This window comes from Oryzias melastigma, linkage group LG17 (genome assembly GCF_002922805.2).
Source record: "Oryzias melastigma strain HK-1 linkage group LG17, ASM292280v2, whole genome shotgun sequence".
Classification (NCBI taxonomy): domain Eukaryota; kingdom Metazoa; phylum Chordata; class Actinopteri; order Beloniformes; family Adrianichthyidae; genus Oryzias; species Oryzias melastigma.
In genome coordinates, this window is record NC_050528.1 from 33,873,378 (window position 1) to 33,886,633 (window position 13,256).

The window sequence follows — 13,256 nt, forward strand, 5'->3', positions numbered from 1 at the left end:
GAACCACTGGTCTACTTGGACATGAGAGCTGTTGCACATCTCAAGTATCTCGTCCTCTTGCAGAGATCCACACAGATTCGTACAGCTCTTTCCATTTTCCAATGACAAAGCTACACATTGCTGACTTGTATCCTTAATAATCCAGCTGGAGGTACAGTGGGGTAAATACATCTGAAAAATGACCCAGTCTTGTTCTTCACCCTGAACAAAGGAGTTCACTCTTTCTACCAGACTGACCCAAGAATGAGGCCATGTTTGCCTCTAATTGTGCACAGTGGGAAGTCCAATACCTCCGGAGGAAGCAAATAAGGTCAATTTCAGTGTGTCAGAGTCATGAATATTTGATTAGTACAGATGTCTTCTCTTTGCTTACAATGTAATTGATGAAGGGAAAAGACTGCGGCTGAGTCACCAATTCATGTCACTAAAGTCTCAGCGTTTTTTTTTTGTTGTTTTGTTTTATTTTTGCCGTTTTGATCCTAAGATCAAGCTAAAAAACAAGCTTTTTATTTCATTTTTTTTCAGTTTCTTTCACAGATTTTGCTTAGTGATGAATTAAATCCTTAAATCATCAATAACTATGCACACAAACAGCAAGAAAGCAGCAAAAAGAAAGGAAAGAAAGTCTCTTGAGAGGGCTTCAATAATTCAGGGCTTTGGGGCCTGGAGCATGACAGACTCTGTGGAGCTGTGTTTAAACCCAGCCACTTTGTGCTTGCAATCGGAGATGAAGAGGCTATTTGTCTGTGCAGCATGCAGGGCTCTTATCAGCGATTTGTTTGTGGCACAACTTCATTTGCATGCATTTATGGGCAGTATGAAAACTCTGCTTTTTTTTTTTGGGCTACAACTGGAGAAACATAATACTCTTACAATGGACATTCTTCCACGCAGTTTGCACTGCTGTTCAAATGTTGAATGAACTTGAGATAAGATAGGCATCGCAGCACAAACACTGACAGCTAATGTATCTGGAGGAATAAACAAATGAAAACCCGACGCTGTATGACTCTTCGGTCCATCTCAGTTTGTGCCCTTTATGACTAAAGTTATAACTCAGGAAATTAAATTCTCTGATCTGGAAGCGGTGTGACATCAAAGATGAAGAAACAAAAATGGGTGCCAGTGATCTTAGAAGGTTGGCCTTTTATCGGAATATATTTCACTAGTGTACGATTGTTTTGCTTTAATTTAGCTCTGTATGCATTTCCACTGTGAAACAAGCAGAGACAGGTTGGGTCGATTGTTCTATTTCGCCTCATAGTCATTATTTGGATTTTTGAACAATGTGAGATTGGGCTACAACGGATATCTGTCAATGAGAAGTTTTTCCCAATTTCAAGTTTTGGTTAAATCGAGAGGAGCCAGTTGAGGTGGCTTGGACATCTGGTCCATATGCCTCCAGGACTCCTCCCTGGAGAGGTGTTCTGGGCATGTCCCACTGGGTGGAGAACCCAGGGAAGACCCAGGACACACTGGAGAGACTACGTCACTCGACTGGCCAGGGAACGCCTCAGAGTTCCCCCAGAGGAGCTGGAGGAAGTGGCCGGGGAGAGGGAAGTCTGGGTATGTTTGCTTAAACTGCTGCCAACGGAACTTGGTCCCGGAGGAGCGGAAGACTGAATGAGGAAAACAATCAGATTCTCTTCCAACACTTCTGCTGCCACTGTCAGTAGCAAATACTTATACGCAGATGCAACGCCCTCTAGTGGTTGTTAGAGGAAACAATCGCTAAAGGACAACCGGTGTTTACTGGGAAAATAACAATTATAAGAGCCAATTTATGTCTAAAAAAAGAAAGAAAATAAACACAAATAAGTCATTTCTGAGTATAACTTGCACCACTTGCTAAACTATGAAAAAAACTGTGACTTATACTCTGGAAAATAAGGTAACATTCCTGCTTGTTTTTATTTATAGTAATGTCAAAAAGATACATTTTTATAGTTTTAAAAACTTAGCTTTAGAGTGATTAAAAAAATGTTTACTCTGTTCGGCCAGAGATTTAAGGTGTGTTTTGGATTTTGGCTCCCTGTGTGATTGAGTTTGACCCTCTTAATTTATACAATGAACCAAATTCTGACAGATTCTGTAGCGAAGAAAAGCAGCCTTCCTCTGATATGCAACACTTTACTAACATTTGGGTTATAAAGTGTTGCATTACAAAGCTACTTTTTTGATAAAACGGCTTTACAATGGTAAAGTAAATTGTACTACTTCATGTATTTAATGTACACCAATTGATTCTAACGCAAAGAAAAGTTGCTTTATACTGAAAGGCAACACTATTAAATATCAGCTGAATTTTCACCTTCAGAATTAAAGTTAAAGTCTCATTAGCTGTTATGCAACTGTGTGTAATTTATTCTCTGTGTTTGACTCATTCCTTGGAAACAGTGAACTACAATCATAGCCATACACAGGAATCATTTGTTGAACCCCTGAATTCAGAGAGTCTAGTAGGGAGGCATTGTGTCCCCTTTTAAGTCTTTGGTATGACCATAGATTTGAACTCACAACCTTCCAGTTGCAGGGGGAAAACTCCCCCACAAGCCCACTGAGATGGTATAATCCACTGGAGTTACACATTCATTGAGATAGCGTGATGTCCAACCAAATGAAGTCAATTCAGTCGCCAATTTTTCTTGGTACGAACATCGCCATGTTGGAATCAGTAAGTAGCGATTGGTCTGAGTCGGTCTGACTCAACATTTCTAAGGAAAACACTCTCACCAATCAGTAGTAGCTTGTTGGAAGTCTACACCGCTACCAACTAAAAGCAGGAGACTCTACCAATCAGATGCTCAACATGAAACCAAATACTTTTACTGAGGTATGTGATTGGTCAGTTTATACCTGGAATAACTTGAACCACAGAAAAAATATCACAAAAAAAGATTAGGATGAGTAAGAATAGCTACTAGCTTTTTTAAGAACCATTGTCCATATTTTAATCAACACTGATACAATCTGGAGGTTTTCATCAAATTATGTTTTGTTGGTCTTTCCAATAAAGCTTAAAAAGAAATGTTGAATGAGTCACTCCGGCCTTTAGTGTCAAAGTAAAAGCAAGGAGCAAGTATTATTGAATTCAGGTCTGCTGGAAACAAGTGCTTTGCCACTCACACTTCATTTTTATATAAACCTTTTAGTAATTTTCAACTTTAAAACCTTCATTTAGTCTAAATTATAAAATATTTGAGCTGATGTCACATTTGGACAGTAAAATCTATGAGAATTGTTCCAGGAGACAGTTTGAAATCCAGATCTGCTTTTTCATGGCAACATCTGTTTTCACAAACACTTAAAGAATCAAGACCCAAAGCTTAGCTGGTTAAGTCCGTGTCATGTCCCGTGTTTGAGCATGAAAACTGGAGCTACAACCACACGTTTCTGTGTACCCTAAACAAGGTGCAGTACCAGGTATTCACACTAGAGGAGCTAAGTGGTAAACAATCACTGATTGTCAAACGTGATCAAGAATGGCCCAAAACTGAAAGCACAAGTCAAAACTTTATGCTGGTGACCATTTGATCTGGATTAAACCAGATTAGGACTGTTCAGATTACTGGAGTATAGGATTGAATTGTTTTCTGTAATGTGGCCTCACATTATCTTTAATGCTATTATAAAAGTTTAAATGAACTAAAAATGTGTATTTAGGCTCATTTATCCAAGTTGATTCCACCAAAATAACTTTAAAAAAACAGTCAACCGGACTTAATCTTTTATTATTTTACCTCTTGTCCTAGAGGTACTTAACTAAAATTAATTGACATTATATGAACATCTGCAGGATATGCAACATAGTCTGTCCACGCCTCATTTATTGTGTTTTTGTCTTTTTTTAGTTACTGACATGAGGTTGAAGTCAAGTCTGTGCTCTGTAAATGAGCATTATATGGTCAAAGAGTACAGAGCCAATAAAGGGACATTAAAGTGAAAGAAAAAAATTAAAGCTAAAAAAAAAAAAGGAAAAGTAAAACTTTTTTTTCCCCAAAAATTAAAGTTTAAAAAAACGAGTGGACACCAGTTACTAACCAAAAAAAAAAATAAAAAAATTAAAGTTCAAAAAGTTGTTTCTGGTTACTATATGGTGTGCACAAGATAGTAACTGGTGCACACAGGTTACTAACCAGAAATGTGTTTTTCTACTTTGATTTTCATTTTGAATTTGATGTCCCTTTAGGAGCTCCGTAAAAGATAATTCCCAGTCACAAACGAAAAACTATTACTGTCTGCCAAGTCTTCAATTCTTAAACAACTAGAATACAGTCAGATTTTAACCATTAGAGCCTACAGTTGGAAAGGTCTGAAGTCAAACAATCACATTTTTGTGTAAATCCTCATCTCCAAAGGACCATAATCCTTCACTCAAATGCATCACCAAACTTGTTTGGGTTGGACTAACGTCTTGTTGGCGATACACACACCCATGAACTTTAGCAGCGTTTAACAAAAAACAGTGTGAGGATTGGTCACTACACAAAAAATAACCAGGTTTTCCTACATTTTTTAAAGATAGTATCACAACATTTAAATATTTGTAGTTGAACCATTAACCTTATATTCCTATGAGCAATAACTTAAGAGACTAAATATGGTGAGGAGACAGGTTCTTCCATCGTCCCATTAGTGGTTCCTGAGCCAGACAAGCTTCCCCCGGTGAGAATGACCCCCCAAGAAGCACTACTGACTCCATTGTTAAAAGCTGCCCATTTATAGAGGGACAGAAAAGGGCAGCGTGTAAGGTTGTGCCTCCTTCCACTTCATTTAAACTTCAGATTTTCCATCAAAGATCCATGGATGACTGTCATTCATTGTTACGATTTCTTAACTACTTTTGAATCACTACATTTCTTGAAAAAAACATTAGGGAGAGCTTGTAAGAATCTAAATATAAAGTATATACACCAAGTTTATAGTAATAATGGGTACAAAAGCAAATAAATACAGAAAAACAAATGTAGAACCAATAAAGTCTTTTTATCCATTTTTCAATAAAAAATACATTCATACAGAAACTATTTTACAAAAAAATTTTAAATGAAAAAATCTTGTTATGCCATAAAACAAACAAAAATAGAGCCTCATATTTTCTGTGTTCATCCAATAAAGATTCTCTGGCTTAAAGATAGGGCATCTTCACAGGTTTCTGAAAATTCAAAAAGAAATTACATAACTTACATGGCAAATTGAAAATGCACAGAAACAGAATCGGTTGCAAAAAAGAATAATAATAATAATAAAAATTTAAATTGGCGGGCACCGGAATAAAAGGATTTGACAATTCGAGTGTCCAGAAGCATTCATGTCTGAAAAGATTGTTGGTTTCCTCAAAGATGATAGGCCACAGGTGTAGGTGCTGCTGAGAAAAATGTACATTTGTTCCACTTTGCAATGTTTTTCTCTTAAAAAAAACAAGTATGCACAAAAAGAAAATCAAAAAGACAATGGAGCACATCTATTTTACAATGTCTTCAGATTTTTTCTCCTTTTAGAAACATCACATCTCACTTCTTTTTTTTGGTCCCATGTCCATTTAAAATAGAAGCTTCCTTAAAAAAATTAGTTTACAAGTCGACACAACTTGGCATCGAGGAAATTTTTCAGTGTAAAAAGAAGCCAAACAGCTTTCTACAACAGGTTTGTTGACCCGATCAGGTCCTGGGATGCTGATGTCCTATCAAAGTTCATCCACTGAAAAGGAGAGGAAATGACCAAAGCAGATTCCTGTAATGTGAGTCAAAACATGCTCATAGTGGCAATAGTCTGATATTTAGCTAGCGGGACAGAAACCCAAAGACCCGCAGCTCTGCTGAACTGGTTGGACCGGTCTTGGTACCGTTAATTTAGATAAGGGCTGAAAGAGGAAAGGTACTGACGAAACCAAACACCTGATAGAAACCGCCGTCCTCTTCCCTCTCAACACTAACTCTTGTACGCTGACCTAACCGGTTATGACGCAAACCTTTCCTATGCTGCAAGTTTGTAGTTGCCACCGCCTCGGCAACGCACACTTCATGAGAACACGCTTCCAAGGTTCTGTACCTTTTTGCAACTCGTCTACACTGCAGCTGCACAACCTGATACTACACAGTAGTAAAGCACTATAAACTTGAGATGCTTTAATTCCTAATAACTCCATAATTCTGTTTCCCATCTGGATTATTTTGGAGTATAAAATCTAGAGTGCTGTAAAAGCGGGGGCCGTCTATCGTACTAGTCTTCAACGGGTGGTGAGAAAACGATATAAAAAACAACTGTATAGACCAGAGCCTTTATAAAGCTATTCAATAACAACTGCAACGGCCGTTCTGTGTGTGAGGGAGGGATCTGTTTGACGAGACAAGGCCACTTACATAAGGCATCAGTAAAGTCGACAGTGCATTGACAGACGGAACCAAAGAAGGAAGCAAAATGTGCAGATCGAGACAGTGGCTGAGAAATAGTGGTTTCCCCAACGCTTCAAGAAAATCCGACCAAAAAGAAGACTGCCTTATGTGTGTCGTACAATACTATGATACTGAGTATAATGACGGTAGCTGCTCCTGAATGGAAATCTGCAGACAAGTGAGCAACACATCCCCAGACGCCATGCAATTCGTGTTATAATGGTGCTTGCTGTTGGTGTGGGTTTTCTTTCCTGTTAACATAGAAGGCTTGCACAATGGGCATCAAAATGCGCTTTATAACGTGTATGTTTTGAGACAGGCTATGCAATACATTGCACATTTAGTAGCTGCACTAAAACAAAACAACCTCCCAATTTTTGGACAGGGAGCTGTAGTTCCACCTCCACGAAGACAGGGGGCAACATAGCCCACCTCCTTCTACTCCCCGCCATTGTGAACTGACTTTGACTGACACAGACAGAACCTTTTACTTGCATTCATTCTTAGTGAGACAACAGATATCCCCATCCCCTCAAAATGAAAAAAATGGAGAACATCCCATCATCATCCATGTCATTCACTCCACAATGCAAGCCTCATCCAAGCCCTAAAGCCAGCACAGGCATCCAGTCTCAGGCACTCACAGTTTCACACGCACAGGCAACCACACTGTCAGCGGAGGGATGGTACCCCCAACCCTGGAGACCCCATAATCCTCCAGGAAAAAAAATGTAAAAAGCATTGAACACCATACAGAAGAGTCTCTTTCCATCTTTTCCAGCCAAGATTTTTCCCCACTTTCTTCCCCTCCCCACCCTCCCACGTCTCTCTTTGCCCTCCTGGTTCTTTTGCGAAAAAGCCTTTTCAAGAGCAATCTCCACAGCGAGGTGTTGGAGGCACTAAGTATGGTGCAAATAATAGCCTGCGTTGCTTCATCTTTTTCCACTGACTGGAACATGGCGGTGCCCCTGTTAACTCTACCAGGACAGTCTGGCCTCGCTGAACCCCGACAGGTCAGGACGGTCAACCAGAATCAGCCCTCCGAGCTGTCAACGTGGAGGCCACCTTAGATGTGCCTCTTCATGTGCAGCGCCAGGTGGTCAGACCGGGAGAAACACCTGAGGGGAAACCACAGGGAAAAAAATACCATCAGTACCTGACAGTACTTCTAAAAAAAAGTCGATTTTCACTGTTTTGTAGCATAGTTAGCATCTTTGATCCAGACCAGTTATGCTAATGAGAATATTTAGAATAAAAACAACAAAAAAGACAAATAAAAGCACTAAAATCATTACTTTGTTGCAGATAAAAAAAAGCATATATGATAAAGGAAGAAAAAACTGAAGTGCTCCTTCTGAAATAGTAGCTTATAATATGCTAGAAATTGGCAGGTGCTATGCTAACGTTTTAAATGAATAGTAAGCTAACCCTTTAACATTGGAGATGTACCTGGCAACACCTAAAAAACACACTCTTTGAAATATCATCACTATCCAGCCGTTTGCGCGACCAACCTAAATGGCTTTGTGCCGCGTTTATCCGCCTCAGAGTTAGCTAGAATTAAGTTAATTGCGTAAACAGTTGAAGAGCTATCTAAACTTGCTAATAACTAAAATGGTTGAATAGTTATTTGAAACTGTGTTAATTGCTATATAGCCGCTTACGCAATTAACGTAATTTCAAATAACTTTTTTGCCATTTTTGCGATCAACGTAATTCCAGTGAATTCTGAAGCTGAGAATACAAACGGTTGAAGAGTTATCTGAAATTATGTTAAATGCGTAAACGGTTGAAGAGTTACGGTAAGTCAAAGAACATCCACATTGTAGTTAAATCTCTGGTGTTAAAGGGTTAAGCTTTTGTTCCTGTATTCAAAAACATTTCCTACTTCGAAAAATGTCCAAACATCAACTAAACTGACTTCATGACAAAAGTAACAAATTGAGCGTAGTTATTCTATTAGTATTTCTTATTAGTTATTCGAATTAGTTATTTTGCTTATTCCTTTCCTGTAGCTAATTTACTTCAGAGTATAAGTTACGTTTTTTTCAATAGTTTGACCAGATTTGCAATTTATACTCAGATGCGACTTATATGTGATTTAAAATAAATAAATAATTAGGTGTATGTTATTTTCCTAGTAGCAACCACTAGAGGGCACTGTAGGTGTGTCAGTATTTGCTACTGCCAACTGAGCAAAAGAAGGAGTGCTGTCGTCGACAGAGTTGTTCAAAAGCGACAGTACATGAAGAATTCAATAGATTTAGTGATATTAAGAGTCTAATCGACTCGTTAGCATGTAGTCCTATGTTTCATGAAGCTAAATACCGTGTCGGTAGTGAAGCCTTTGTTTGGCGTTTTATTGTTAGCTATTCCGTTAATATTATAAGCTTTTAAAGATAAAATGTCCGTTCTCTATCCCAATTTTGTTTTGTTAATTATTTTTTTTCCAAAAAGTGCAACTTATAAGTTTTATTTCTTTTACTAGCCTATGCATTTTTCTGTGTACGCAACTTATCCTCCGGGGCGACCTATAGTCTGAAAAATAGTAAAATAGTATAATCTCATTTTTTTTCTTTCCTTTCACTAGCAATGTGTTTTGAATTGTCTTAGTTCTTTAGTCCTCACTGAACCACATGGATGTTCTCTTTTTGTTGTTGTTAAAGTGAGTCATTTCTCCGCACCATCACTCGCTGCACAATACTTGAACTGCTGTAGAGAAAAATCTGTACCAGCCAATAAAAACAAAAAGTTGGTCCAAATTTCACATTACATTCAAGGAGTTCAATCAAAGCAAAATGATCTCCTTCTACCCAATTTTAAAAGTGGTATACCTGAGATTTATTGTATTATCAAGTATATTTGAGTCTAAGTATAGCAAGTCTATTTACAGACCATGTATGTGTAGTATCGGAAGAATACTAATACTTCTTCAGACTAAATTAGAACATATTTAGTTTAAAATGCGTATATATAACACTATACTGTCTCACTTTTAGCATAGACTGAATATACTTATAGTACACTTATTAGACTTCTTTTTGCAAAGGTTTGATTATCCATCCACTGAACATTTCACAATTTTGACAAAAAAGTACCACCTTTCCCAGTGAGGAAGGGAAAAAAAAACTTCCCTGCTTCTTTGTAGTATCTGCATCTAAAAATAAATGTGGTAAAGTGATGGTTTGGGGACTTTCCGATGCTCCTACCTGTCACAGTGGCTGCATTTAAATGGCTTTGCTCCAGTGTGCTTCCTGAAGTGCCGGGTGAGTTCATCGCTCCGTGCGAAGCGCCAGTCGCAGCCCTCCCATGAACACCTGTAAGGCTTCTCCCCTAAAAGAAAAAATACCAAGAAGAATACATCTTCAGAGTTCACACCCTCCAAGTCCTGCTTTTTCAAATAACTTATGTGACATTTATGCTAAGTTTTTGGGAATCAAGCATGAGCGAGTATCTATAGAAGGTGATATATTGGTGACTTCAAGCTGGCTGAACGCCAGGAGTGGAGGGAAAACAACCAAATAATTCTTAGTAATAAAGGGAAAAAATGCAGTCTGCACTTAAAAAGTGGGGCTATTTATTCATTTGGTCAAAAGAATCCAACTTCCTTTGGCGAGCGGAGGTCAGAGGTGGCAAGGGAAACGGCTCACATTTGAACCTCTTCCAGTAAAACCCTCTAAATGTCCGTTTCCCATCGTCACTTTTCCTTTTTTGTTGTTTTCTCATTTAAACCGAAAGCGGTTTCGGAGTGGTTTCCCATGTTGAAACATGAGAACGGCTGTTTTGTTTTCATGATCCCCGTCCTCTGGGTGCTGCTTGTTGGCCACAGAGGAACAACCCTCCCCGTCCCGCCTCCTCCTCCCCTCCCCCCCGCACCAAGTCACGTTCCACTGTGTGAATTAGGTCACCGTTGTGGGCATTCCTTTGCCAAACTATTCAAAGTATGCGGGTGGATTTGAAAACACATCCAGCTCGTCCTGCACGTGGAGGGGGCCGCGCGTGTTTACCTGTGTGTGTGCGCTGGTGTGCTTTCAGGTGCGAGCTCTTGGTGTAGACCTTCCTGCAGCCGTTGAAGTGACACCGGTGCACCCGCCGCTTCCCGTCGGGGGACGCCTCCCCGCTGGTCAGCCCAGATCTTTCCACGGTCCTTTCCACGGCACCAGTTCTTATTTTCCCGGGCGAGTGCAGCACAGTCTGTATCCCACTCCACACCGGGGTTACTCCTGAGCCCTCCTTGCCGAGCTCGGGCGAGGAGGGCGGCGTGCCGATGATGGCGGAGCCCAGGTCTTCTCCGCTGTCGCCCAGAATGTCAGCCAAAGAGCCGGGGGCGAAGTCGAGGGTAGGGGAGAGCTCCTCCGAGCTGTCCGAGGCCTCGCTGCTGGCGTCGGAGTTGAAGCCGCCGGCATCAAGGTGCTGGTCCTGATTGTCTTCCTCCTCCTTGATGTGGGGGATCTTTGGGTCGGACTTGGTGGACTTGTCCCCGCAGGCGAGCATCAGCTTGCTCCACAGGTCCTCCTGGTTCTCAAACTTGAGGTCTGAGGCGGAGACGTAGGGCTCGCTTTGGAGGTATCGCTCCAGCTCCAGGCATGTCTGCAGAGACAGCAGAAGTTTAGAGATGCACCAAAACATCACCTAAGTGGCGGTCTAGCTCTATTGCTGACGTTCTTCGTTGAGGTGCAGTGGACCTGCTTCTCTCCTGCTTGCACCAGCGAGGCGAGACACAATGTCCTATGCAGAGAATAGTGGAGAGCACTCTACGGGTCCCCTCTGAGGCCACATCAGCGCGGATTAGAGGACCGCGTGTCCTCCTGAGAGCATGCAAGAACAAGGTGCTCTCACCCGCAAACACATGCACTCCGCTGTGTGTCTGTGTGTGTGTGGCGAGGTCGGCCATGAAATCTGCATATGCTACAGCGATCCCTCTCCGCGTTAGGGAAGTGCTTGTAGATCTTTTAAAACCTTCAATAATTCAGCGTAATGTGGATTTAATAATGCATTTGAGGAGACATGGCTAGAAATAACATGACACACCGGGGGCTGTGAGGAGGAGGAAGAGGGGGGGGTCTGGTTCGTGGGGGTCCATAAAAAGTCCTGGCATGAATACTGCAGGAGCCGCTGTGGATGGTGGGCCTGCTCCATAAGAGGGGAGAAGAAGGAGGTGAAGGAGCACCTCCACAGGCCAGAAATGACAGGAGCACAGCTGGACCCCCCAATAATAATGCAATTCTTTCAGGATTGTAACACATGTAATCAGACGGAGGCTTTGGGGGGTTAAAATAAGAATACAGTGGGAGGGAGTTTGGCAGGAATGCATTTATTTTGAAATGCCTCTCGTCAGCAGAGCTGGATGAATCCCAGGCGAGCTTTAAATGCCTGGGAGGGCGACTTGGACCCGAGCCGCGAGGATCTGTTCACGGACAGACACGCACACGCACGCGCACACACAGACAGACTCATCTTCTTTTTTTTTTTAAATTCCCCAGCTCGCCTGAGACCTCCAGACTCGAACTCCACGGAGCCAAAGTGGAGCAGAGAGCCGTCTGTCATTCTGTCTGTCAGCCTGTCATTCCGCTCGCCGCGTGCGTGTTTGTGACAGGAGGAAGAGGAGGAGCGCAGCCTCCAAATCTCCACCAGCGTGCTTTCATTTTAACAAAAAACATTGATTCAGCACTAACATTTTATTTTCGATAAAACTACAAAAATAAAACGCAATACATTTTTTATAATAATTATTTTTATTTTGGCGCTCAAAGACTTCCGTATTATTGTTATTATATTTTTTGAGTCGATGAAAAACTTTATTCCATTAAATTGTAACAAACGAGCTCAAACTGCTCAAAATAAAGGCAAAGCGCGGACAAACAACTTTGACAAGCGCACGTCCACGCTCAGCTGTCAACACGGACTCACGCGCATCCGCGCGGCTTTTACCTGCTGCCAGTACTCCTCCAGGGACGGCAGAGCGGAGAAGTATCCCGTGTCGTGCACGATCTGGAGCTCCTGGAAGATGCTGCACATCGGGATGACATCCATGTCCCCGCCGAGGTTCCGAGTTCACGCAAATTCGGGTTTGAAAAGGAAGAAGAAGAAGCTGCGTGAGGAGAGGCGCGCGGCTTTCTGCTGTCTGCGCATGTATGAAGGGTCCGGACTCGTGCGCTTCCAAGCAGGAGGTTGTGAGCGCGTGACGCACCGCGAGCTCAGACCGAACTCAGTAAAAGTCCGTCCGCGCGGCTGTAAACTTCCCCCCCGATTCAAAATCACAGACAGACCCTCCCCCATGTGATTACGTTACGTTTAGGCACGTCGACCAATCAGTTCGCGGCGGTCTATGGTCCGCCCATCGAACCCCCTTTGCCCAATCATGCCAAAGAACCCGCCTACTCAGTGCATTGCGATTGGTCTACAGGTTCAGAGGCTCTCCGGCTCCTATTGGTCAGAAATCGGGACTATTTTTAGTCCGCTATATAAGAGGGAGCGCTGTACGCCGAACAGGGAAGTGGAGTTTTCCAGCAGATCGAACGAGAACTGCCGCACGAGTCTCTGAATGCAAACATCACTGCTATACTTCTTACCTCACACGAACTTTCTTCACTCAGCTGTTTAGTCAAATGTGCTCAGGGGATAATTCTGAGATCAGACTGAGATAAGCAGTGCTGAGAAGGAAACTTCACACAAGTATGACGTTTAAAATAAGAAAAAAGAAAACACTTCAAAATATGTTTTTTATTTATTTATCATCTTTCTCAGGGTATTGAATCTTAAAAATCTGGTTAGACAGACTGAAAACATTGTTATTTTTTGTTATTATAATTGTGTAACACTGTGCCTCTTATTCCATAATATTGTTTTTTAATCTGTCAA

The 13,256-nt window shown here is 41.5% G+C and overlaps 1 protein-coding gene across 1 annotated transcript; it reads right to left on the reverse strand.

Moving 5' to 3' along the window:
• Window positions 1-4,965: 4,965 nt before the first annotated feature.
• Window positions 4,966-12,658, reverse strand: LOC112139910 (Krueppel-like factor 6). The gene is made up of 4 exons (XM_024262758.2): window positions 12,327-12,658; window positions 10,403-10,985; window positions 9,605-9,728; window positions 4,966-7,513 (listed from the first exon to the last, which is right to left on the reverse strand). The coding sequence occupies exons 1-4, from the start codon at window positions 12,426-12,428 to the stop codon at window positions 7,462-7,464; spliced, it is 861 nt and encodes a 286-aa protein (XP_024118526.1). The 5' UTR covers window positions 12,429-12,658; the 3' UTR covers window positions 4,966-7,461.
• Window positions 12,659-13,256: the final 598 nt, after the last annotated feature.